General features: G+C 51.6%; 2 protein-coding genes across 2 annotated transcripts; one reads left to right on the plus strand and one right to left on the minus strand.

Annotated features, from left to right (window-relative positions):
* The first annotated feature begins 2,343 nt into the window (after window positions 1–2,343).
* On the plus strand, window positions 2,344–4,310 carry LOC100286220 (30S ribosomal protein S20, chloroplastic-like). Its single transcript, NM_001374384.1, has 3 exons — window positions 2,344–2,579; window positions 2,671–2,867; window positions 3,824–4,310. The coding sequence occupies exons 1-3, from the start codon at window positions 2,429–2,431 to the stop codon at window positions 4,058–4,060; spliced, it is 585 nt and encodes a 194-aa protein (NP_001361313.1). The 5' UTR covers window positions 2,344–2,428; the 3' UTR covers window positions 4,061–4,310.
* Window positions 4,311–5,413: 1,103 nt separating this feature from the next.
* On the minus strand, window positions 5,414–10,683 carry LOC103636175 (transcription factor-like protein DPB). Its single transcript, XM_008658530.4, has 9 exons — window positions 10,457–10,683; window positions 10,242–10,366; window positions 8,836–8,879; window positions 7,405–7,455; window positions 7,175–7,312; window positions 7,018–7,086; window positions 6,755–6,850; window positions 5,936–6,006; window positions 5,414–5,849 (listed from the first exon to the last, which is right to left on the minus strand). Exons 1-9 carry the CDS (start codon window positions 10,675–10,677, stop codon window positions 5,777–5,779), a joined length of 888 nt encoding a protein of 295 aa, XP_008656752.3. The 5' UTR covers window positions 10,678–10,683; the 3' UTR covers window positions 5,414–5,776.
* Window positions 10,684–27,799: the final 17,116 nt, after the last annotated feature.

The following is a 27,799-nucleotide window of genomic DNA, read 5'->3' on the forward strand; positions in this document are numbered from 1 at the left end:
TTCGGGAAAATCAGAGGGCGCTCCGCTATAATTCACAGACTGTCCGGTGAGGCATCGGACAGTGTCCGGTGACACACCGGACTGTCCGGTGTGCCAGCGGAGCAACGACTACTTCAAGCGCCAACGATCGACTGCAACGCATTTAATGCGCGCCTGCGCGCGCAGAGGACAGAGCACACGCAGTTAGCGCACCAGACAGTCTATAGTACTTGTCCGGTGCACCACCGGACAACCAGAAGACCCCACCTGTCAGAGCTCCAACGGTCGAACCCTAACGGCCGGGTGACGTGGCTTGCGCACCGGATTGTCCGGTGCGCCCGTCGACAGCAGCCTCCACCAAACGGCTAGTTTGGTGGTTGGGGCTATAAATACCCCAACCACCCCACCATTCATTGCATCTAAGTCTTCCACCTTCCAACACATTACAAGAGCTATATCATTCAATTCTAGACACAACCAAAGAGATCAAATCCTCTCCCAAGTCCGGAATCACTCCAAATCAATAGTGACTAGAGAGAGTGACTTTTGTGTTCATTTGAGCTCTTACGCTTGGATTGCTTCTTTTCTTTCTCATTCTTTCTTGTGAACATCTCAATTGTAACCGAGGCAAGAGACACCAATTGTGTGGTGGTCCTTGCGGGGACTTAGTGTCCCGTGTGATTGAGAAGAGAAGCTCACTCGGTCTAAGTGACCGTTTGAGAGAGGGAAAGGGTTGAAAGAGACCTGGTCTTCGTGACCACCTCAACGGGGAGTAGGTTTGCAAGAACCGAACCTCGGTAAAACAAATCCTTGTGTCTCACTCTTTATTTGCTTGTGATTTGCTTTTCACCCTCTCTCTCGGACTCGCTTATATTTCTATCGCTAACCCAGCTTGTAGTTGTGATTAACTTTGTAAATTCCAGTTTCGCCCTATTCACCCCCCTCTAGGCGACTTTCACCACTGGCAGCACCAATGCTAGTTTTTGCTCCATACTTTGTTGATTCCCCAACTTAGCTTCTTTCTTGGTTTGTGTTAAACTTTATGCATCTGAGATAAATGGTGACTAGGCAAACTAGTTAGTCCATATGGTTTGTGATGGATGTCAAACACTAAAATCGATTATGAGAAATGATTAAGCCCATTTCTCTTTCACCTACAAATTAGACAAACATAATTAGCACATAACCCAATTGACTAAGTGTGGGAAACTGACATTTTTGCCTTAGTTTCTCCTGGATTGGCTAAAACCAAGTCTAAAATGCACTTTTGCTACACAAAGAGTTAGAGCCCAATAGCGAGTGCTAGAAACATTGTAATGGACCTATGCAACATGTCTAAGCGTGCAAACCTCATAGATTTATCATTTCGTTCCAAGTTGCATTTCTGACCTCCTATTTAGCTCAACCTAAGTCCAAATTGCACATTTCTCACATGATTGAGTTAGAGATCAAAGTAAAGTGCTAGAAACATAGTATTAGGCATATGCAACTTATTCAAACACTCAAACCTCATTTTCTTACTATTTTACCACAAGTTGTACTTTGTAGCCTCTATTTTAGCTCAATGGACTTAGTGCCTTCAATTAAACCTATGCTCGTACTCATATTAATGAGGTGTTTGGTTTGAGAAATAAGCTAGTCCATCTTCTCACTCCCCACTTTTTGTTTGGTTTGTGGAATGAAATGAGTTGATCCATCACCACCCCATTCCTTATAATTAGTTAGTACTAATATGAGGAATGCGGTCATTCCATTAAATTTGAAGAATAGACTCATGATGCACCACCTCATCTTGAATGTAGTGATTCCTCAAACCAAACACTCCCTAAACTTATTAGTCTAAAGTGGTGTGTTGAACATTTAATCACCAAAACAGATAAAAATGACTATCTAGCACATTTTCGTTTCAATGCTGAATGTCTAATCACGCCGATGTCTAGGTGGGGCGATGATGAAATAGAAGTTGTCTGCCATGGTTAGGGAGAAGAAATGAGAGAGGCACAAAGCTTGATTATGAGTTAGACGAAGTGTTGACAACCGAAAATTATATTCTATTCTATTTTTCATTTTATTAAACAACCAAATGGTATTATAACGTATGGATCAAGTTTTATGATGGTATTCCAGAAAGCTCACTCGATAGATAGCAAAGTTACAAAACTCAACTTTTATAGTGACATAATTCCAAATTTCTTAGAACTCGTTCACAACCAAGAATAACGAAAAAGATTGAGGGACCAAAATTCTTTACTATTAAAATTAAATAATAAAAGTTTTTGTCCTTCAATTCCCTCCATTACATTTCCCAAACAAAGTCTCTGCCCCCTCGAGTATTTTCTGATTGAGCAATGCACCCCGTTCCGCCTTCATACCTTGCTCGTCAGCCCGGATAAGATAACGCCCATCTGCACGGGCCACGCGAAGCGTTCGAGCTCCTCCCACGGCAGCCATGGTCACCGCCACCACCTCCCCGCTCTTCTCCCTCTCCTCCCTCCGCGCCTCCCTCCCTTCCCCCACCCGATTTCACACGTCTCTCTCGCTCCGAGCCCTCTCCCCACGTGCTCGTCTCTCTGCCGCCCTCCCTTTCGCCTCCCCACTCGGTACGCTTTCTCCGGCACCTCAGGTTTCAATTCCTCGACGGCTTGACAATATCTCTGCGCTTACCTATCGGTTTTGTGTGGGGAATGGCAGTTTCAGGCGGGTACGGGACCTGGGCGGCGACTTCAATCTCGTCCGCGGGAAGGTTGAGACGGCGGGGGCTGGAGGTGGTGTGCGAGGCCACGACCGGGCGGCGGCCGGACTCGGTTAAGAAGAGGGAGCGCCAGAACGACAAGCACCGCATCCGCAATCACGCGCGCAAGGCCGAGATGCGCACTAGGATGAAAAAGGTACCTGCGTGAATGAGTGATGCTTAGTGGCAGCGCGCCAGCGACTATATATATATGACCTCTCTCCTTATTGGCTTATTGCTTATAATTTCCCCAGTAATTTAACCGCATTGTGAGATAAAAATTCTCGAGTGGCACGATGTAGTTAGAAAGGAAGTTTAGCTTTGGAGAAGCTCTTGCAAGATTGTAGTGCCAGTACATTTTGTTGAATTAGTTTTGTCTTGAAATAAGCATGTCAATCAGCTTGTTAGAAGGGCTCCATTTGTGAATCATACAGCCCAATCTACGTGTTGAGTTTGTTCTTGGCTGACGTTAAGTAATTTTTTTGGGTTACTTTGGCAGATTGGCTGGCTGCTTTATGTTAGCCAGTATTTATCACGGGCTAATGTGTTTTGATTTAGGGGCATGGAGGACAGGGGAGCTGAACAGATTCTGAGTTTTTTTAGTCTAGCGGTATCAAAAAACAAAAAATGTGTCTTGATTTGTATTTAGATGAATATTAGAATGTCAGGTCATTATTTTAGTATAAGTGGAAGTCAATATTTTGTTATTATTTATGAATCATTGCCCTCAAAGGGAAAAAACAGCCCAAGGAAAAGAATAGACATAGTTAATGAATTTCATTCCATGACTAGTGACTATCCTCAGTAGACCCGTAAAACACTATTTTGTATTGTAGACTCTACTGTTTATAAAGTGAAGTTTAAGATAGGATGTAGAATAGGAAGTCTGCTAGAGTGGAGATAGCATTGTCTTTTGCGTTAACAACAGTTTCTTTTGTGTTGATGTAATGAATCTTCTGACACGAATGAAACTGATAATGGTCAATGGGGACGAGAATACGAAATTCCACTTCTTATGCGGCAACCAGTATCATCATGATTTTTGTACACAGTTTAAGCATCGCATACTCTGCTCTATGAAAAACAGTCATAAACCGTTTGCTCTTCCATCAGGTCTTAAGAGCTCTTGAAAAGCTTAGGAAGAAACCTGACGCGCAGCCTGAAGAAATAATTGAGATAGAGAAGCTGATCGCTGAGGCATACAAAGCCATCGACAAGACGGTGAAGGTTGGCGCCATGCATAGGAACACGGCGAACCATCGGAAGTCTCGACTGGCAAGGAGGAAGAAGGCCATCGAGATACTCCGTGGTTGGTATGTCCCAAACGCTGAACCTGTCGCTGCCACCTAGGATTCTTGAGAAATCGCTATCATGTGTCAGCTTTTCATTTTTGGGCGACTATGCTATTCACGGGTCTCAACAGCTTGCCAGGTTCTCTATTGAAATGGTCTGTTCATACCTTTTCTGCTATGCGTTTGCTCTGTACTAGCAGTTTGACTACTGGCTAGAATGGGCAGCTCTTCTCCCCTGTTTCTGTTGTTATTCGCCTCAACGTTGTAAAACTGAATTCAGAAAATTTTAAATATAGCTGTCATCTGGTAAGTCTTGATTTGTTCAGCTGAACAAATTGTATCAGTAGTCAGTATGCATAGTGAAAACAGAGTGCAGATGATGTTTTCGATTGTTTCAAGGTCCACACTTTTTTTTTTGAAAGGTCCGATTACCCGGCTTGTCATTAATAATAAGCCCCGTTTAACTCCTTAGAATTGAATCCCACTCTAATAATTGTAATTTAGGCACAAGTGAATTAATCTAATATCGTTTTATATAGAATATATTTGTATACTACTGTTGACATATGCGGCTACATTTCTACTATTAGCTACATTTCTACTATTAGATAGTGAGTCGAAGAGCATGCTATAAATTATAGAGTACAAATATAGTCCGGTGAAGTGGTGATACATAAAATTGATTTCCATCTTTCACCTTTGAGGCTTTGAGGATGTTTGGTTCTCATAACTAAAGTTTAGTTCGTAGCACATTGAAGGTTATAATGTCAATTATAAGTATTAAATATAGCGTAATTACAAAACTAGTTACATAGATGAAAATTAAATGATGATATGAATTTATTAAGCTTAATTAATCCTAGATTATTAAATGTTTTTAATGTAGCATTACAAAGGTGAATCATAGCCTAATTAGGCTTAATAGAGTCACATTACCGTATAGTCTTTATTTATGTAATTATACTAGATTTAATATTTCTAACTGGCATTCAAACATCCGATATTACAGGACTAAAATTGTCTCCTAATCCAAACGAGCTCTTAGTTTCCCTCGTACCAAGAACCAGGTATAAAAAACAGACTATCTTTAGAAGCCTCTTACATTTCGTTTCAAACTCCACTCGATAAATGTCTACAACAGTGTTTTACATATTCATATACACAATCTGATGGCCAATGCCTAACAACTTACATAGTCATATGCACAATCTGCTGGCCGAAGGTCCATACTACCTGGTCTCCTTGAGTTTCCTATAAATTGAGCTGGGTCGTTTGTATTGTACTTCAAAAAAGGACTAGAAAAGATTAGCATACATGTTTCGCAAGGCTTCTCAGCCAGGACAGTGGACCGCAGGAGCCAAGAGGCATATAGATATTGAACGGAAGATAACATTCTCGTAGTCACTGCAGCTAGAGAAACACATGGTTTGCCAAGGGCAAAACGCCCGAACATCATAACAACCAGCAAAGCTCGTGCACAAGCTTCCGAATCTGAGCTATAATCAATGTAGTTAATACATAGCATTATATATGAGAATAATCTACCTGACCTAATAACCCGCTAGGCGCAAAAAGGGGCAAAATTTGCAGGTTAAAGCTTCACCATGCCAGAAAGGCAGCCTTGAAGACGAGGTCAAGTTTTCGTACTATATATATATATATAGTTATATACCTACACATGCTGATGGCTGTGCAAAGGGAAATGATCGTATCATTCGTCACTTTCAACAGATCGACCACTTCCCCGATCATCTAATGAAGCGTGCCCAAGTAGCTAGCTTTTTTTTACGCTATTACACCTGATGGCTTCAAGGATTGATACATCGTCGTGCAAGGTGAATGGTACGCTGAAAAATTGAGTGGAAAGTACATACGGGTTAGGACCAAGACACGTTAATTTGGAGGGAGCATCAGTTTTGAGTTCTGGTAGTACCAGTTGAAGTCCAAACCAGCAAACTTTGAGTTTTCTGAGATCTCAATCTCCACCCTTGCTTTTCTGGATGCCTGCTCATAAATAAATGCTACTGTTAGTACCTACTAGACTATCAAAAATTTCAGTGCGTTCTTAAAATTATTATAAGCTTGCTGTAGTGTGAGCCCTTTCGGGTGCATGCATAAGCATAAGTCAAGGAATTGTGTGCAACTCAAGCCACCAAGTAGATTGAGGTCAATATGAACTCAAAAACCTGTGTGGACTAGCCAGCAAGCAATGTGGAATCAGCTAGGTGCTGCCTTATATGTAACTACGTAATTTTCTTTTAGGTGTGTTGCAAAGAAAATAAGAAATATGAAATTCGTCTCCTGCCTTGTGTGTTCTGCATTTGTTGCTTTTCACCATGTATACTTGAGTTCGTGTCTAACCTCTAAGTTCTGAACCAACGAAACCATTTGTATATGACAAAGATTGATTTTATACTAATATACTATACGGTATTCATGAACTGAATAATTTTACTATCCAAAGTGCCTAATCACTAGCACAGTTGTAGTAATACAAATTTGAAATCAGGTATCTGGTAAGATATTTCTGTAAACAAGTCTAGATAAGGACATTTATGTCAACCACATTTTATAGAACATTTGAAACATGCAATGACACAAGTTTTGGATCAGACCATCTAAGTCAACCACAGTAGGTTGAACATTTGAAACACATATAAACCCAATCTATGCACATCCAGATATTACAGCTGAGTTGCAAGCTGCTTTTGGAGGGCAAATATTTTTGACAGCTGTAGGTCGAGAAAAATACCTTGACCAATAAGAATGGAAGGCAGATACCATTCACACTCTCTGCTGGCCTCTGTAGAAACTGGTTGCGAAACTTGATATTCTGGAGGTCATCAAACTTGAAATAGACAAGGAAAAATCATGAGATGAGACGATAGTAAATTAGTAACTACACCAATTAGGAAGCACTAGCTATATCTCTAAATGATAGCAAAGAAGAGTTTTTACTTCCAAAACAAAGCAAAGAAGAGTTATTGCTACTTGCTAGATTTGCAAACAACTTACCTGTCTTTCAATTTCCTGGAGAAGTTTTTTCTTGTTCTTAATCCTGATCATGAGTTCTTTGCGAGTTTCCTTTGAAATAGAACATGACAGGAGTCACATAAAAAAACCCTCTTCAATTATTATTTACCAGCCTGCACTACAAAGCACAAATACTGACCTCCAACTTTATCTTTTCATATTGGAAATTAGACAAGCCCATCCATTTTATCTCTTTTTCATCTTTTGTGATAACACGTAGTGCAATTAGCACATTAAAAGCATCATACACTCTCCTCCTGATATTCTTCTCATCAAACTACACAGATAAGTTTATTTTCTTTAGATCAGCATTTGGGGGGAAAGTGCACAGTGAGATCAAATTTGTGCAACTTAATAATACAAAATAACCTCTTGACCAATAAGAGTCAACTTCAGCTCTCCACAAATTTCATCTGCAACCTGGAAAAGACAGTAACTAGTTGAGGTAGCTTACAGCCCAAAATGGGAAAGAAAGAAAACATAACATGTGATGCTAAAATATGTAGAAGGAATGCCATGCATAAAAAATAATACTGCACTAAAATACCAATGTAGTATTTTGGAGATACCTTTCAGCATTTATATGACACACTGATGATTTTATATCAGGCATTTATGATGTGTCATATGCATGTGAGATTAAAGTTCATCTCAGCTACAGGTTAAAATAAACACTATAAAGTAGGATAATGTCATATAAACTAAAAAAAATCTAGATATAGTCTGCATTTTATCCATAATTTTATCTAAAAGTCTAATGAAAATGGCATGTTTCAACAGTAGAGTTACAGAAATGCATGTGTTAGACCGTGTCCAGTATCTTACTCATATGGTCACTCAAAACACTGTTTTACATTGTTCGCATAGTGGAGTTTGAATATGAGGATGAAGACGGGTAAGTCTTAGGGGGTATTTGTTTGAGATTATAATCTGTCCAGATTATATAATCTGGACAGATTATAAGTTCAAAGGTTGTTGGATTATATAATCTGGACATATTATAATCTCAAACAAACACCCCATTAGTGTTATGTTGGATTTGTAGTCATACAAGAAGCCAGTTCGGAATAACAATATATGTGATAGGCTAGGGGTAGCACCATCAAAATGAAAACTTGTCCAACACTAGTTGAGATGGGTTGGACATATCCAAAGAAGGCCCCTACCCAGAGGCATCGGTGCATAGGGGAATCCCAAGGCAAGATAATAATCGAAGAGTAGGCGGCGAAGGGGAGGGGGGCTGAAACTGACATGGGAGTCAGTAAAAAGGGAGTTGGAATGGCGGAATGTACCCAAAGAATTGTCCTTGAATAGTATTAAGTTGCATGTACCAACCAATTCAACCCAAAAGTTTAAGTTGATAAGAGGAGGTGGACAATTTACTTATATTATATTCTAACACTCTTCCTCATGTCAAGCCTCTTTTCGGTCTCTGACGTGGAATATAGGAGCGAGCAACAATTATTTTATTTAATTGTGCTAACTAGGATTCGAACTCGAGACCTCTGGCTTTGATACCATATTAAGTTGCGTGCACCAACCAATTCAACCCAAAAGCTTAAGCTGATAGGAGGAGAGGTGGACAATTCACTTATATTATACTCTAACAAATAATAATATTATTATTATTAGCGCCTTTTCATTTCCTTTGAGTTGTTTGTTTCATGCTGGTGTTCATGTTGGGTATCATCTTTAGCCTACCCCAACCTGCTTGGGGTTTGAAGGTTTTGTTGTTGCAGTCGTCATTATGAAGCATGGTCTAATAGTGAGAGTTTGAGGGATACATATATAAGAGAATACCTCACTGTAAGTAGTCCGTCCTTTGGTCTCAACCTTTTTAGAAACTGCAATGTCAAATCAAATGATGCCATCATGGTTACATCAGAGTAGCAGGTTTGCAACTTAAGTTTACATCATCAAAGAAAACGTCTAAAACAACTGCTATTTGCTAAAAATAAATATTTCAATTAAACTGCGCTTTATGCACTTTTGCTTCACGTTTATCCTAACAAATATTCTATTACACTACCCCCTATGTCCTAGGCTCCTAGCACATGTAAATTGTAAACCAAAAGAGCCTCAATGGTGGATGAATCATGTTGCACATACATCATATGCACCAAAAAGGTGCCTGCAGGCTGCAGCACCCAACATAGCATGCTCCAAATGCAACCATCTCATCACACTAAGCGATAACTTTTTTAGCCAATATAAACAATGTCAGACTCAAATAAATCCACTGTCTTTCAGATCAAAATCCACAGGAAGAGAGCGTCATCAAGTCACAGTGAATATTTTCCAACCTAAGCCTTGCTTTGTATAATTTTGTCGAAAGGTGAGCTGAGTAACATTCACATGTACTATTTCCGAACAAATAGAAATTCTTGGGATAACCACACTACAAAAAAATGTTTCAGCAGAAGCAAATGGATTTCAGGTGAAATCAGCCTGAGGACGTGATTATACACGAAACAAAACAGATGCAGCATACATATGTGGAGGTATAGGCAGTAGCAACTAGCAACCAAATCGATGAAAGACCACCCTACCTAAAGGGGTGTAATTACCACACTTTGTTGCCACAAGTGTGGCGCGCCATACTGTCAGGCCAAGAAAGCAACCACAACTTCAATAGTACTACCTCCATTCTCGAATATTTGTCGCCCGCTAGTTCATTTTTGAACTAAATCGCGACAAATAAAAAGAACGGAGGGAGTAACTGGCAAGAAAACGAGTCACTGATAGTAGGGTCCCAGTGAAGAAGAAGGTTTGACACACTTAAGCAGTGGCTACTAACTAAAGACCTGCCACAGTTGGTCGTGGCTCCCCGAGCCCTAAGGTTTGACATTGTGTAGCCCCGACAGCCCAGCCAAATCTCTTCCACTATATGCTTATGGGATTACACCAAGTTATCATCTAGACAAGACTAAAGGCTCACAAGAATCAAGATTTCACAGTATTTAACACCGAGAGAAAGATTGAGGGGCTGCTAGCATAGGGTTCGGATTTTCCACCTCATGAGGGCAATTTCCTAACAGAAACTCTACACAAATTCTATACAGCAAGATCAAAATTGGATTAAGTAGAAAATTTGCATCCCCACCGGTTCCCCCAACGGCTAGATGTCACGACTACACCTACACGTCTTCTGTCGAGAACAAAAGCCGCAAATGGTCCATTGGCGACGGCGATGCGCGACGTCTCACCTATCTTGCTGAACTCGCGGAGCCCCCACCCGGCGATCCGCTGCGTACCAGCCTTCCCCTTCCTCGCCTTCTTGTTCTTATCACCCTCCTCTTCTCCCTCAGCTGCATTGCCGCCGACGCTTCGCCTGCGCGAACAAACCCAAAAACCCTCGGTTGAAGGCTGACATAAAGCGTTCGTCAAGAAGTCGGAAAGTGAGCGACAGAATGGTCGGTACCGTCCGGGAAGCGGAGGGATCCCAGCTCCTTCGCTGATGCGCAGGCTGGTGAGCTCGGCTGCCGCCGCAGCATCGCCGCAGGGGGACGCCATTACGGTGCTGTCTCGGTCTCCTAGGGAGGGACAGAGATGTATGTTACCTAGGAGCAAGAGCGCACCAAGATACGGCGGCACAGGGACGTGTGGAGCAGTGGAGGTATTCAGCCGGTGGGCGGTGGCCATATCTGGCCGTTGGTCGAGTTTGGTGGTCTTTTTTTCGAATTTTATTCTAAGAACGTAAGAATTTCGTATGAATCACGCATGAATGTGTTTTATAGAAATCAGTTCGGTTTTAAAAGAAAAAACACATAAAGAAAGGATTTTTGATTTTTTTTTCCAATATGCCCTAACTCTCACGACTACCGAACTCTACGGATTTTGTTCGTCGACTATAAAACCAGGGACAACATCTCTAAAAGCTTCCTAGAAGTCTCTCCTAGAACAATATTTTTTGAAAAAAACACAAAAACATGTTTCCAATAGTTCCCCTAAAATACTTCTAACTTTTTCATAAACCTTAAAACTCCCTCATTTATAGCTATAAATGAGTGGTTTTTTGAGTTCTCCAGAAACAATTTGCCGCTTTCAGTTATCTGTTGGAAAAAGAATTAAAATCTATCCCACTAATTTTTTAAATGCCCCTTAAAACTGATTTTAAGGAGTTATTTTCTAGTGAACTCTTGGAGATGCTCTTAGCTCCCTCAACCTTTTTTTTTTTTGCTTCTTGATAGTTTTAAACCCTAGTTTTGCTGACGTTAAATGTACAAAAGCAAATGAGTTTTAAAAATTGAAGGAAGTTAAAAAAAAACTGATTTTGTAGTTCAAAAAGGAAAATCAGACAACAATAATAGTTAAAGATGATGAATTAGAGGTATGTTTGTTTCTTTGCAGGATTATACAATCTAGATTATATGTTTACACAAATTATTACTGGTCCAAAAGTCAAACAATAATCTAAATTAAGCACCTAATGATATGCTTATGGATTATTATAATCTAGATACCTAGATTATTTAATCTACTCCAATATAAATTTCTACTATTAATTTTTTGGTATTATTACTCGATCCGGAAAGAACATTACGATGCTATATACTCCTTTACATGTCCTGCTCACCTCTCCTGGATACCAGATACTCATGAAGTAATTAAATCGCATTGATACAAGATACTTGTTTTGTATAGTAGGAAATACTTGAATCTGTCTAGCTGGCTATACAATTATAATGAGCTATAGGAGTATTTGCGTAGCCACCTTGATCCCTAAAAGCGTGCAGCCACCAAGACTGCATCCATTTATTATGCATATATGCGCCCACAAATCAATTTTCCAAATCTAGATAAATTACATGCTCAATAACTTAACACCACGTTCTCACATCCGTGTGTGTAACATATTTATGGTTTAAAATGATGTACAGTGTTATTTAACCGTTCATAGTCAAACACCAAAGTGCAAACACAATTCTGGTGGTAGTGCCAAAATTTAATCGTCATTACACGAGAGGTCCTTTGTATACCATTAGTACTAAAATATTTTTTGAATAATGGCAAGTTTTATTAATAGATACTGTTATAAAATGTATCTGTCTCTTAAAATACTTTGGGCCTCGTTCGATTTGAGGTGTATTGAAAGGAATCGAGAGTGGTTAAATCCTCCCCTATTCAAATTTGAATAGAATGCCAGGATTTTAATTTCCTCCAATCCCGCTTAATCCACCCTGTCGGGGACCATAATTAGGGGTACCCTCAAGACTCCTAATTCTCAGCTGGTAACCCCCATCAGCATAAAGCTGCAAAGGCCTGATGGATGCGATTAAGTCAGGGATCAGTCCATACGAGCGACTTGATCATGCCTCGCCCGAGCCTAGCCTCGGACAAGGGCAGCCGACCCTGGAGGATTTCCGTCTCGCCCGAGGCCCCCCTCCAACGGCGGACACATCTCCGGCTCGCCCGAGGCCCTGCCTTCGCTAAGAAGCAACCCTGACTGAATCGCCGCACCGACCGACCGAATCGCAGGAGCATTTAACGCAAAGGTGGCCTGACACCTTTATCCTGACACGCGCCCCCCGGCAGAGCCGAAGTGACCGCCGTCACTTCGCCGCTCCACTAACCGGCCTGACAAAAGGACAGCGCCGCCAGCGCCGCTCCGACTGCAGTGCCACTTGACAGAGTGAAACTGACAGGCAGTCAGGCCCTGCCAAAGGCACCATAGGAAGCTCCGCTCCGCCCGACCCAGGGCTCGGACTCGGGCTAAGTCCCGGAAGACGGCAAACTCCGCTCCGCCCGACCCAGGGCTCGGACTCGGGCTAAGTCCCGGAAGACGGCGAACTCCGCTCCGCCCGACCCAGGGCTCGGACTCGGGCTAAGTCCCGGAAGACGGCGAACTCCGCTCCGCCCGACCCCAGGGCTCGGACTCGGGCTAAGTCCCGGAAGACGGCGAACTCCGCTCCGCCCGACCCCAGGGCTCGGATTCGGGCTCAGCCCCAGAAGACGACGAACTCCGCTTCGCCCGACCCCAGGGCTCGGACTCCGCCCCGGCCTCTGCCGAACGACCTCCGCCTCGCCCGACCCAGGGGCTCGGACTCGGCCTCGGCCACGGAAGACAGACTCGACCTCGGCTTCGGAGGAGCCTCCACGTCGCCCAACCTAGGGCGCAAGCCAGCCACGTCAACAGGAAGCGCCATCATCACCCTACCCCGAGCTGACTCGGGCCGCAGAGAACAAGACCGGTGTCCCATCTGGCTAGCTCCGCCAGATAGGCAATGATGGCGCCCCGCAAGCTCTGTGACGACGACGGCTCTCAGCTCTCTTACGGAAGCAGGAGGACGTCAGCAAGGACTCAACCGCTCCGACAGCTGTCCCTCCGCCAGGCTCCGTCGCTCCTCCGACGGCCACGACATCACACCAGCTGGGTGCCAAGATCTCTCCGGCTGCCACATCGGCATGTACTTAGGGCGCTAGCTCTCCCCCGCTAGACACGTAGCACTCTGCTACACCCCCATTGTACACCTGGATCCTCTCCTTATGCCTATAAAAGGAAGGACCAGGGCCCTCTTAGAGAGGGTTGGCCGCGCGGGGACGAGGACGGGACAGGCGCTCTCTTGGGGCCGCTCGCTTCCCTCTCCCGCGTGGACGCTTGTAACCCCCTACTGCAAGCGCACCCGACCTGGGCGCGGGACGAACACGAAGGCCGCGGGATTTCCACCTCTCTCACGCCCATCTCCGGCCACCTCACTTCCCCCCTTCGCGCTCGCCCACGCGCTCGACCCATCTGAGCTGGGGCACGCGGCGACATTCACTCGTCGGCTTAGGGACCCCCCGGTCTCGAAACGCCGACAGTTGGCGCGCCAGGTAGGGGCCTGCTGCGTGTTGACGAACAGCTTCCCGTCAAGCTCCAGATGGGCAGTCTCCAGCAACCTCTCCGGCCCGGGACGGTGCTCCGTTTCGGGAGTCTTGAGTTCATGTCCTTCGACGGCAGCTACGACATGATACTCCTTCCACCGCCGCGCGACAACGACGATGGCGGCCGACAGCCCGCCCGCCGGCGGCGGGATCGACGACGTCTTCCCCGCGCGGTGGAAGAACAACATTCGAGCTCGCCTCGTCCTCTCCCCCGCCAACGGAGGAGGAGGCGGGGCAACCAAGGCCAAGCGGGAGGCCGCGCCTCGTCGGCTGTCGAGCGAGTCGACGTCCCCAGCGCTCCAACGGGGGACGCGTCGGGCGTCGACCTCGTGTTTGAGACGAAGGCGAGCGTCGTCTCCCCGCGACACGCCAATCCCGAGCAAGTGGACGACGCCAGCGCGCTCGCGGAGAGCTTGCAGGACGTCGCCCTCGTACCTGAGACGGCGGTGCAATCAGTCACCGACGTGACTATGTCGCTGCTCGTCGACCGAAAGGTACCGACCGATTCCCATCCCACGTCATTTGGGCTCAACCTCAACCCGCCTAGCGACCTTGCTTTGGCGGGTGCTCTCGTAGAGGCAAGTTCAAACCCTCTGGGTTTCGCATGCGGTCGCCTTGGGACCGGCTGACGGACGTCTCGACCTACGGGCCCTCTAGGTCCGAGGAAGATGACGACCCCAACATCTGTTGGGATTTCTCTGGATTTGGCAACCCCAGTGCCATGCGGGACTTCATGACCGCATGTGACTACTGCCTCTCCGACTGTTCCGACGGTAGCCGCAGCCTCGACGACGAGGACTGCGGCCCAAGCCACGAGTGTTTCCACGTCGAGCTAGGGGATCCCTCTGAAGGCAATCGTCTCGGCATGCCGGATGACGGTGATCTCCCTAGGCCGGTGCCTCGCGCTGACATCCCGCGGGAGCTAGCTGTGGTCCCCGTTCCGGCGGGGGGTCACGACCCACAGCTCGAGCAAGTCCGCGGGGCGCAGGCCAGGCTCGACGAGGGAGCAGGAGCGCTTGAGCCGATCCGCCGGGACGTCGGGCAGGCATGGGCGGGCCAACCCCCGGCCGGAGAAATACGTCACCTACCCCAGGGTTTCCAGCACCGCGTCGTCGACGGCGTCAGGCTCAGGCCACCACCCGCATCCAGTGGGGTCGGTCAGAACCTGGCTGCAGTAGCGATGCTTCTCCGCGCGATGCCGGAGCCATCAACCACCGAGGGTCGGCGAATCCAGGGAGAGCTCAAGGATCTCCTGGAAGGCGCTGCGGTCCGACGGGCTGAGAGCTCTGCCTCCCGAAGGCAGGGATACCCCTCGGGACCTCATGCCGCGACTTCCCAATTCGTGCGGGAAGCCTCGGTCTACACTAGGCGCACGCGCAACACCACGCCTGCGGCCCCGGGCCACCTCGGCAACGAGCACCATCATCGCGACCGTCGGGCCCACCTCGACGAAAAGGGTGCGCCGAGGTTACCACCCCAGGCGTGGGGGACGCTATGACAGCGGGGAGGATCGGAGTCCCTCGCCCGAACCACCCGGTCCGCAGGCCTTCAGCCGGGCCATCCGACGGGCGCCGTTCCCGACCCGGTTCCGACCCCCGACTACTATCACAAAGTACTCGGGGGAAACGAGATCGGAACTGTGGCTCGCGGACTACCGCCTGGCCTGCCAACTGGGTGGAACGGACGACGACAACCTCATCATCCGCAACCTCCCCCTGTTCCTCTCCGACACCGCTCGCGCCTGGTTGGAGCACCTGCCTCCGGGGCAGATCTCCAACTGGGATGACCTGGTCCAAGCCTTCGCCGGCAATTTCCAGGGCACGTACGTGCGCCCCGGGAATTCCTGGGACCTCCGAAGCTGCCGGCAGCAGCCGGGAGAGTCTCTCCGGGACTACATCCGGCGATTCTCGAAGCAGCGCACCGAGCTGCCCAACATCACCGACTCGGATGTCATCGGCGCGTTCCTTGCCGGCACCACCTGCCGCGACCTGGTGAGTAAGTTGGGTCGCAAGACCCCCACCAGGGCGAGCGAGCTGATGGACATCGCCACCAAGTTCGCCTCTGACCAGGAGGCGGTCGAGGCTATCTTCCGAAAGGACAAGCAGCCCCAGGGCCGCCCATCGGAAGATGATCCCGAGGCGTCTACTCCGCGCGGCGCCAAGAAGAAAGGCAAGAAGAAGTCGCAAGCGAAACGCGACACCGCCGACGCGGACCTTGTCGCCGCCGCCGAGTACAAGAACCCTCGGAAGCCCCCCGGAGGTGCCAACCTCTTCGACAAGATGCTCAAGGAGTTGTGCCCCTATCATCAGGGGCCCGTCAAGCACACCCTTGAGGAGTGCGTCATGCTTCGGCGCCACTTCCACAGGGCCGGGCCACCCGCGGAGGGTGGCAGGGCCCGCGACGACGACAAGCAGGAAGATCACCAAGCAGGAGAGTTCCCCGAGGTCCGCGACTGCTTCATGATCTACGGTGGGCATGCGGCGAATGCCTTGGCTCGGCATCGCAAGCAAGAGCGCCGGGAGGTCTACTCGGTGAAGGTGGCGGCGCCAGTCTACCTAGACTGGTCCGACAAGCCCATCACCTTCGACCAAGCTGACCACCCCGACCACGTGCCGAGCCCGGGGAAATACCCGCTCGTCGTCGACCCCATCGTCGGCAACGTCAGGCTCACCAAGGTCCTTATGGACGGGGGCAGCTGCCTCAACATCATCTACGCCGAGACCCTCAGGCTCCTGCGCGTCGATCTGTCCTCCGTCCGAGCAGGCGCTGCGCCTTTCCACGGGATCATTCCCGGGAAGCGTGTCCAGCCCCTCGGACGACTCGACCTTCCCGTCTGCTTCGGAACGCCCTCCAACTTCCGAAGGGAGACTCTGACGTTCGAGGTGGTCGGGTTCCAAGGAACCTACCACGCGGTACTGGGGAGGCCATGCTACGCGAAGTTCATGGCCGTCCCCAACTATACCTACCTGAAGCTCAAGATGTCGGGCCCCAACGGGGTCATCACCGTCGGCCCCACGTACAAACACGCGTTCGAATGCGACGTGGAGTGCGTGGAGTACGCCGAGGCCCTCGCCGAGTCCGAGGCCCTCATCGCCGACCTGGAAAGCCTCTCCAAAGAGGTGCCCGACGTGAAGCGCCATGCCGGCAACTTCGAGCCAGTGGAGACGGTCAAGGCCATCCCTCTCGACCCCAGCGGCGACACCTCCAAGCAGATCCGGATCGGTTCCGGGCTCGACCCCAAATAGGAAGCAGTGCTCGTCGACTTTCTCCGCGCAAACGCCGACGTCTTTGCGTGGAGTCCCTCGGACATGCCCGGCATACCGAGGGATGTCACCGAGCACTCGCTGGATATTCGGGCCGGAGCCCGACCCGTCAAGCAGCCTCTGCGCCGATTCGACGAGGAGAAGCGCAGAGTGATAGGCGAGGAGATCCACAAGCTAATGGCAGCAGAGTTCATCAAAGAGGTATTCCATCCCGAATGGCTTGCCAACCCTGTGCTTGTGAGAAAGAAAGGGGGGAAATGGCGGATGTGTGTAGACTACACTGGTCTCAACAAAGCATGTCCGAAGGTTCCCTACCATCTGCCTCGCATCGATCAAATCGTGGATTCCACTGCTGGGTGCGAAACCCTGTCCTTCCTCGATGCCTACTCAGGGTATCACCAGATCAGGATGAAAGAGTCCGACCAGCTCGCGACTTCTTTCATCACGCCCTTCGGCATGTACTGCTATGTCACCATGCCGTTCGGATTGAGGAATGCGGGCGCGACGTATCAGCGGTGCATGACCATGTGTTCGGCCAACACATCGGTCGCACGGTCGAGGCCTACGTCGATGACATCGTAGTCAAGACAAGGAAAGCTTTCGACCTCCTCTCCGACCTTGAAGTAACATTCCGATGTCTCAAAGCGAAAGGCGTCAAGCTCAATCCCGAGAAGTGTGTCTTCGGGGTCCCCCGGGGCATGCTCTTGGGGTTCATCGTCTCCGAGCGGGGCATCGAAGCCAACCCGGAGAAGATCGCAGCCATCACCAGCATGGGGCCCATCAAGGACTTAAAAGGCGTACAGAGGGTCATGGGATGTCTTGCGGCCCTGAGCCGCTTCATCTCACGCCTCGGCGAAAGAGGCCTGCCACTGTACTGCCTCTTAAGGAAGGCCGAGTGCTTCGCTTGGACCCCTAAGGTCGAGGAAGCTCTCGGGAACCTGAAGGCGCTCCTCACAAAGGCGCCTATCTTGGTGCCTCCAACTGATGGAGAAGCCCTCTTGGTCTACGTCGCCGCGACCACTCAGGTGGTTAGCGCCGCGATTGTGGTCGAGAGGCAAGAAGAGGGGCATGCATTGCCCGTTCAGAGGCCAGTTTACTTCGTCAGCGAGGTACTGTCCGAGACCAAGATCCGCTACCCACAAGTTCAGAAGCTGCTGTATGCAGTGATCCTGACAAGGCGGAAGTTGCGACACTACTTCGAGTCTCATCCGGTAACTGTGGTGTCATCCTTCCCCCTGGGGGAGATCATCTAGTGCCGAGAGGCCTCGGGCAGGATTGCAAAGTGGGCGGTGGAAATCATGGGCGAGACAATCTCGTTCGCCCCTCGAAAGGCTATCAAGTCCCAGGTATTGGCGGACTTCATAGCCGAATGGGTCGACACCCAGCTGCCGACGGCTCCGATCCAACCGGAGCTCTGGACCATGTTTTTCGACGGGTCGCTGATGAAGACGGGAGCTGACGCGGGCCTACTCTTCATCTCGCCCCTCGGGAAACACCTACGCTATGTGCTACGCCTCCATTTCCCGGCGTCCAACAATGTGGCTGAGTACGAGGCTCTGGTCAACGGGTTGCGAATCGCCATCGAGCTAGGGATCAGGCGCCTCGACGCCCGCGGTGACTCGCAGCTCGTCATCGACCAAGTCATGAAGAACTCCCACTGTCGCGACCCGAAGATGGAGGCCTACTGCGATGAGGTTTGGCGCCTGGAAGACAAGTTCTACGGGCTCGAGCTTAACCACATCGCTCGGCGCTACAACGAGACTGCGGACGAGTTGGAAAAAATAGCCTCGGGGCGAACAACGGTTCCCCCGGACGTCTTCTCCCGGGATCTGCATCAACCCTCCGTCAAGATCGACGACTCGCCCGAGCCTGAGGCGCCTCGGTCCCGCCCGAGGTACCCTCGGCGCAGCCCGAGGCACCCTCAGCTCGGCCCGAGGCGCCCTCGGTCCAGCCCGAGGTACCCTCGGCGCAGCCCGAGGCGCCCTCAGCTCGGCCCGAGGCGCCCTCGGTTCAGCCCGAGGTACCCTCGGCCTCCGAGGGCGAGGCACTGCACGTCGAGGAGGAGCGGAGCGGGGCCACGCCTGATCGAAATTGGCAGACCCCGTACCTGCAGTATCTCCGCCAAGGAGAGCTACCCTTCGACCGAGCCGAGGCTCGGCGGGTAGCGCGACGCGCCAAGTCGTTCGTCCTGCTGGGCGATGAGAAGGAGCTCTACCACCGCAGCCCCTCGGGCATCCTCCAGCGATGCATCTCCATCACCGAAGGTCAGGAACTCCTGCAAGAGATACACTCGGGGGCTTGCGGCCATCACGCAGCGCCTCGAGCCCTTGTCGGGAATGCTTTCCGGCAAGGCTTCTACTGGCCAACGGCGGTGGCTGACGCCACTAGAATTGTCCGCACCTGCGAAGGGTGTCAATTCTATGCGAAGCAAACCCACCTACCCGCTCAGGCTCTGCAGACGATACCCATCACCTGGCCCTTTGCTGTGTGGGTCTGAACCTCGTCGGCCCCTTGCAGAAGGCGCCCGGGGGCTACACGCACCTGCTGGTCGCCATCGACAAATTCTCCAAGTGGGTCGAGGTCCGACCCCTGAACAGCATCAGGTCCGAGCAGGCAGTGACGTTCTTCACCAACATCATCCATCGCTTCGGGGTCCCGAACTCCATCATCACCGACAACGGTACCCAGTTCACCGGCAGAAAATTCTTGGACTTCTGCGAGGATCACCACATCCGGGTGGACTGGGCCGCCGTGGCTCATCCCATGTCGAATGGGCAAGTAGAGCGTGCCAACGACATGATTCTACAAGGGCTCAAGCCTTGGATTTACAACGACCTCAACAAGTTCGGCAAGCGATGGATGAAGGAACCCCCCTCGGTGGTCTGGAGCCTGAGGGCAATGCCGAGCCGAGCCACGGGTTTCACGCCGTTCTTCCTGGTCTACGGGGCCGAGGCCGTCTTGCCCACTGACCTGGAATACGGCTCCCCGAGGACGAGGGCCTACAGCGATCAAAGCAACCAAGTTAGCCGAGAAGACTCGCTGGACCAGCTGGAAGAGGCTCGGGACAAGGCCTTGCTACACTCGGCGCGGTACCAGCAGTCCCTGCGACGCTACCACGCCCGAGGGGTCCGGCCCCGAGACCTCCAGGTGGGCGACCTGGTGCTTCGGCTACGGCAAGACGCCCGAGGGAGGCACAAGCTCACGCCCCCCTGGGAGGGGCCATTCGTCATCGCCAAAGTTCTGAAGCCCGGAACGTACAAGTTGGCCAACAGTCAAGGCGAGGTCTACGGCAACGCTTGGAACATCCAGCAGCTACGTCGCTTCTACCCTTAAGATGTTTTCAAGTTGTTCATATACCTCGCACCCACGCAAAGTTTGGTCATCAAGGAAGGGTCGGCCTCGCCTCGGCAAAGCCCGACCCTCCCTCGGGGGCTAAAAGGGGGGAACCCCCTCTGCGTTGAAATTTTCCTCGAAAAAAGATCCCTTCTGCCAGAATATCTTTCGTGCTTTCTGAATACTTCGAAAAGTGGATCCTGAAAACGACGGAGTACACGTAAGCATCCAAGGCTGACCGAGCCGAGGGACTCCTACGCCTCCGGGATACGGATACCTCACTCATCACCTTCTGCGATAAGTAACTCGCGTTCGGATAAAGTGATTCCGCGGACCGAACAAGTCTTCACGTTCGGAAGCTCTTCTGCCGAAGCGATCCTTCGAGCCTTCTCGACTGAGTCGGTGACAGAGCCTCATGGACGGGTGAAAGTGCGCGTAAGCGGCAAGGCCGACTGAGCCGAGGGACTCCCACGCCTCCGGGATACGGATACCTCACTCGTCACCTTCCGCGAGAAGCAACTCTCGCTCGCACAAACATCCCTGTTACCGACAAAAAAGTCCAGATACTCGAAACAAGAGGAAAGGAGACGCAGCTTTACAACACAGCGAGGGTGTGTATTCTGGCCTCGGCGGCCGCAGAAGGCATACGCTACAAGACAATCTGATCCTGCAGGCTCGGGTCTTGACGCTGGAAGGGGGCAGCAGCACCCTCGGCATCGACAACAACTTCGGCGAGGTTCGACCTAGCCTCGGACGGTGACGCGGTCCGAAGACCTCCACTCCGAAGGGTGACGTCATCGCCACGCCCGGGCCATCGCCGCCAGGGTCTTCTCCGGGAATCCGGCCCGAGCAGCCGGCTCGGCCGGACACCTCTGGGGCCTCGGCCAACCATCTTTCAAGGGCGCCAGCCCGACCCGAGGCCTCGGCTGGTCAACTCCGGCGTCGGTCCTGCTAACGGACAACCCGGCTAGGCTCCGGCCAACCAGGTTTTCATTTTCGAGCCAACTCCGCCTCTGTTCATGCTGATATCGCTACCCCTGGCCTTGGCTCGTCGAAGAGCGGCCAAGGGGTCCCTTTAACTAAGCTAGAGGAGCCTCAGACAACAAGGCCGACCGAGCCGAGGGACTCCTACGCCTCCGGGATACGGATACCTCACTCGTCACCTTGACACGGGGCGACTCATGCTTGGTGAAGCGGTTCAGATAATCAACAGGCGAGTCTCAGTGCTCGAAAATGAGGAAAAAACACGGCTCCGTGCCAAAATTACATACATGTTCAGGCCTCGACAGCCATAATGAACAAAAACACTGGCATTCGAAGTGCCATTATAAACGGAACTCTGGTTCCGTCCCCGCGGGTATGAGCGACCTCGAGCCTGCGGGGCGACGAACATCGGGAGACTCGCCAGCGACCTCTGCAGTAGCAGCCATGGTCCCGGGTGGACGCGGCCGCCGGAGGGCTCTCGTTCGCGGTCCCGCTCAAGGGACGCGAACCAGCTATTAAAGCCAAAGAGCGGGCCGCTCCCAAGCGCACCGGCAGATCCTCGCTGCCGTCCTCGCCGCGAATGCGAGGGAGAGGGCGGAATGTTGCATCCTAGCTGGGCAGCAACAGTTCGCCTTCCCCGGCATGGCTGGAGGACGTCTCCGCCGCAGGGCTGGAGGACGATTGCCACCACCAGAAGCTGGAAGAAGAGGTGGTCCGCCGACCCGCGCAGGAGGTAGAGCCCCGGCTCGCCTCACTCCCCGCCCCATCGAGGATGACGAACACCCTCGATGCTGAGGGCGGGATCGGGATCACAGCCCGGATTGCCTCTCCCCATCCAGGAGCTGGAGGTCACCGTCTTGGGTGACCACCAGCGGAGGGGAGCAACCGGGCTGTGTGATGAAAATCCTTGAAGCCGAACGATGGCTGAAAGGTACCAACTCCCACGGAGTTGTGTTCCTCCAACGATGAGGCGAAAAGACGGCGGGTATCCCCCATCCGGGGGCTTGGAAGGTGGAGAGACGCGATACATAAGGGAGCGAGAAGACATGGTCGCCTTCCGAAAGGGGTCGCCCTCCTTTTAAAGGCAACTCTCCCTACTCGCGCCCCCAGCCGTCACGGGCTGAGTCTTCTCCAACACGCTCCAAGGCCTTCCCCAGCGGCGCGGGGGCTAGGTCTCGCATGTCATGCAAGCCGGTTCAGAGCAGAAGAAGCCAAACCGCCGCGAGTGGTGCACACACGACCGCCCGGCGGTTACAAGTGACCCTCCACTTTTGCCCAGACCAACGGGCGAAAGAGGCGGGCAGCCATGCAGGCGGCATGCAACCGCGCCAAGTGGACGCGCTTCTCCGACTCCCAACGCGCCCAGCCTGGAGGCCCAGGCCCACGCGTCACGCAACCGGCGCGCCGGATGCTGCATGCAAGCAACTGCACCGCCACTTGCGCCACCACCGCGCCTCCTGGATTGCGGAACCAATACCGCGACTCGAGGCGACCCAGCGCACGACCCAACAGCGCCAGCCTGGCGCGGCGGTCAATGCGGCCGAAAGTGGGCCGGCAGTAATGACGGTGGCAGGCGGGCGGGAGCAGCGGTCACGTCGTCAGCCAAGCTCACGTCCCATCTGGGGGCAGCAAGAGAACCCCCTCTCACGGCGTGAAGACGACGCGCCCGTGATCCGTTCCTCGAACGGCTCGTGCACGCGCAACGGCCGCCCCGCCAACCGCTCGCCCCGTCGCATTAACTCCGCGGCAGGACAGGCGGCGCTTCTGGCAGGAGAAGCGGGCGACGCTTCGCCTTCGCCGTAATAACCATGCCAAAAAAGGTACGCCACGTCGTTCGATTTCGTATCCTTTTCCTTTTTTTTCTCTTTCTCTATCTCTTGCAACAGGGACCGGGAAAGGGGGATACCCCGAAAAGGATCCTTCCCCGTTAAGGAACCGGGCTCCGAGCCTCCCTACTGATCAGAGGTTCGAAGGCTGGCCCCCCGAAGGGTTCAACAGCCGCCTCCGATCGCGTGGGCCCTACACCCACTACTGGTCAGAGGTTCGAAGGCCGGCCCCCCGAAGGGTTCCACGGTCGCCTCAGGCTACTCGGGGTCCGCGCCCATTACTGATCAGGGGTTCGAAGGCTGGCCCCCGAAGGGTTCACAGCCACCTCAGACGCCGAGCGAGGGATGACCAGGGGTACGTTCGATACATAACCAAGGCTCGGGCTGCGCTCCCGAGGTACCCTAGGACATTTCCGAGACCAGCGGGAGCGATCTTGTAACGGAATCCCATCGGAGGGAGGCATCGAGCCCTCGGACCCCGTCGCCAGGGGACCGGGTCCGGCAGATCACCCGCAGGTACTTTTGGGCGTGCCTCTGGGCCCCTAGCCGACCCCTAACGAACGGGGCATGGACGTCCACTCGGATTACCCGCTTGCAGCTCACCGGAGACACCATGTTCGGCGCCCATCGAGGGTAACATGGCGCTTTCCCCCCTCCTCCTTGCGGAAAGGCGACGCAGGGGCGTATATAAAAAGCCGAGTCTGTCCCTGATCGCCCTCTCGCCCTGTGCGGAGGCTCGGGGGCTGCTCTCGCAAACCCGGCTCCGGCCGAACCGTTGACAGCGTCAACATACCAGCCTGAGAACTTGGACCCCGACCGTACACCCGGGCTACGGCCAGTTTGCATGAGGGAACAACCAGACCAGCCGAAGCGTTGCGCAAGGCATTAAGACCTCGGAGGAGTGAAACCACTCCTCCGAGGCCTCGGGGGCTACACCCGGCGGGTGCGCTCGCGCGCACCCACCGGAACAAAATGCAACCGAGAAAGGCTGGTCCCCTTGCAAAAAAGTGCGACGAAAGCCTCCAAGCGAGTGATAACACTCCCTTCGAGGCTCGGGGGCTACTGTCGGGGACCATAATTAGGGGTACCCTCAAGACTCCTAATTCTCAGCTGGTAACCCCCATCAGCATAAAGCTGCAAAGGCCTGATGAGTGCGATTAAGTCAGGGATCAGTCCATACGAGCGACTTGATCATGCCTCGCCCGAGCCTAGCCTCGGACAAGGGCAGCCGACCCTGGAGGATTTCCGTCTCGCCTGAGGCCCCCCTCCAACGGCGGACACATCTCCGGCTCGCCCGAGGCCCTGCCTTCGCTAAGAAGCAACCCTGACTGAATCGCCGCACCGACCGACCGAATCGCAGGAGCATTTAACGCAAAGGTGGCCTGACACCTTTATCCTGACACGCGCCCCCCGGCAGAGCCGAAGTGACCGCCGTCACTTCGCCGCTCCACTAACCGGCCTGACAAAAGGACAGCGCCGCCAGCGCCGCTCCGACTGCAGTGCCACTTGACAGAGTGAAACTGACAGGCAGTCAGGCCCTGCCAAAGGCACCATAGGAAGCTCTGCTCCGCCCGACCCAGGGCTCGGACTCGGGCTAAGTCCCGGAAGACGGCGAACTCCGCTCCGCCCGACCCAGGGCTCGGACTCGGGCTAAGTCCCGGAAGACGGCGAACTCCGCTCCGCCCGACCCAGGGCTCGGACTCGGGCTAAGTCCCGGAAGACGGCGAACTCCACTCCGCCCGACCCAGGGCTCGGACTCGGGCTAAGTCCCGGAAGACGGCAAACTCCGCTCCGCCCGACCCCAGGGCTCGGACTCGGGCTAAGTCCCGGAAGACGGCGAAATCCGCTCCGCCCGACCCCAGGGCTCGGACTCGGGCTAAGTCCCGGAAGACGGCGAACTCTGCTCCGCCCGACCCTAGGGCTCGGATTCGGGCTCAGCCCCAGAAGACGACGAACTCCGCTTCGCCCGACCCCAGGGCTCGGACTCCGCCCCGGCCTCTGCCGAACGACCTCCGCCTCGCCCGACCCAGGGGCTCGGACTCGGCCTCGGCCACGGAAGACAGACTCGACCTCGGCTTCGGAGGAGCCTCCACGTCGCCCAACCTAGGGCGCAAGCCAGCCACGTCAACAGGAAGCGCCATCATCACCCTACCCCGAGCTGACTCGGGCCGCAGAGAACAAGACCGGTGTCCCATCTGGCTAGCTCCGCCAGATAGGCAATGATGGCGCCCCGCAAGCTCTGTGACGACGGCGGCTCTCAGCTCTCTTACGGAAGCAGGAGGACGTCAGCAAGGACTCAACCGCTCCGACAGCTGTCCCTCCGCCAGGCTCCGTCGCTCCTCCGACGGCCACGACATCACACCAGCTGGGTGCCAAGATCTCTCCGGATGCCACATCGGCGTGTACTTAGGGCGCTAGCTCTCCCCCGCTAGACACGTAGCACTCTGCTACACCCCCATTGTACACCTGGATCCTCTCCTTATGCCTATAAAAGGAAGGATCAGGGCCCTCTTAGAGAGGGTTGGCCGCGCGGGGACGAGGACGGGACAGGCGCTCTCTTGGGGCCGCTCGCTTCCCTCTCCCGCGTGGACGCTTGTAACCCCCTACTGCAAGCGCACCCGACCTAGGCGCGGGACGAACACGAAGGCCGCGGGATTTCCACCTCTCTCACGCCCCATCTCCGGCCACCTCACTTCCCCCCTTCGCGCTCGCCCACGCGCTCGACCCATCTGGGCTGGGGCACGCGGCGACATTCACTCGTCGGCTTAGGGACCCCCCTGGTCTCGAAACGCCGACACACCCCTAATCAAACAAGCACTTAAGGCCTCGTTTAGATACTCTATTATTCACCTCAATCAATATATATTAAGGTGGATTGAGGTATAAATTAGTTTAATTTACACCTTTAACCCACCTCAATACATATGGATTGGAATAAATACTAGAGTACCCTAACAAAACGTGAGGGATTTTGGAGGCGTCCATTTTATTTAGGCTATATTTGAATACTCTAGTATTCACTCCAATACACATGGGTTGGGGGGATTGGGGCCCCTCAACCCATGTGTATTGGAGTGAATACTAAAGCACCCAAACAAGCCCTTAGGGATGGTAAAAAATATGTCTCTCAAGATGGATTTATACATATCGACGGAAGTTATCCATCTTTGTAAAACCATTAACAAAGATGAGTCTCTTAAGGGCATGTACAACTCTATTAATTAAGAAGTCCCTTAAGAAGTCTCCAGTGGGCTAAGTGCAAAAAAATGAAGAGGCAGACTCTTCGTGAAGAGTCTATCTCTACACGACTCTCTATACTTATCGCCTCTTAAATGTATTAATGTTTTAGAGGTTCAGGGTTGTATGATGCAGTTTTTTAGCCGTCTCTTCTACTTAGAAAACCGAGCAAGGGGCTATAGTTTGTACATGCCCTAAGAGGTTTGTCTCTGTTAATGAGATCGAGCCCACTATGAATCTAGCGGCTCATCTCATCCTGGTAAAGAATTCACAGAATATTAGCGATGTTGTCCTTGATATAATTCTTAGATGGTGGGTCATAGAGCCAACGAAGGAAAAAGCATGAAGCAATAGTGAAAAACTCATATTAGTAACTCAAATTGTCTCCACCTTTTTACTCATTCAGGAGTGCTAAGCCTATTAAAATATGGAGACCATAATATCTTTCACATCTGCCCTTGATGTCAAGAATATTCCTTCAAACGGGTTATTATGGTCCAATCCATGTGAGAATATAAATGACATTTGCCTATTTGTAGAGGCTTGGGTCACCTAGTCCTTCGCCAAGGGGCTCCCTTCGTGTCCTTCATCTAGAGTAGTCGCATTGCTTTGCTTTGTTGTAGCATGCTCTATCATCCCTTTTCAACTACATAACACCTCTTTATTCTTAGCCAAGATGTCTATCCAACGAAAAGAGTGAATTTCAACATGAAGAGTTTTGGCTGAGGGGTGACACCTCACAGGTAGAGAGGGCCCCAAAGAAAGGTCTCATGTCCAACAAGTAGAGAAACCCTAGTTTCTTTCTCCCCTCATCATGAACTCAGCCGCATCCATCTTCTACTTTTTTTCTCGGTTCACTCTATCCACCTCAATCGTCTATTCGTCTCTCTTCGACTCTTCCGATAATGGCAGTGTGCATGTGGTGGTACTCCAAGTGTGTCGCTCATGACAGCGCGCAGGGGTAGCTTTCGACGACACATGGAAAGGGGTATGTAGGGAACGGAGTTGGTGGGCCTCCACAACAATCTCATTTGGCATATTAGCTCGTTGGGCTATTTTATTAATTCCTTGAATTTTATAGAGACGAGCATATGCCCGTATAGGCTAATCCTTATTTATAATGATACACGCATGGAAGCGAACTCTGTGTCCCTATCCGCCTCCGCAAATGTTATTTGACCATCTCTGAAGATGTTTAATGTAGCAGTGTAAATTCAAAACAAAAAAATGATGGTCGAATTGGTCAACATTATACGA

The sequence above is a fragment of the Zea mays genome, chromosome 8 (genome assembly GCF_902167145.1).
Source record: "Zea mays cultivar B73 chromosome 8, Zm-B73-REFERENCE-NAM-5.0, whole genome shotgun sequence".
NCBI classification, from domain to species: domain Eukaryota; kingdom Viridiplantae; phylum Streptophyta; class Magnoliopsida; order Poales; family Poaceae; genus Zea; species Zea mays.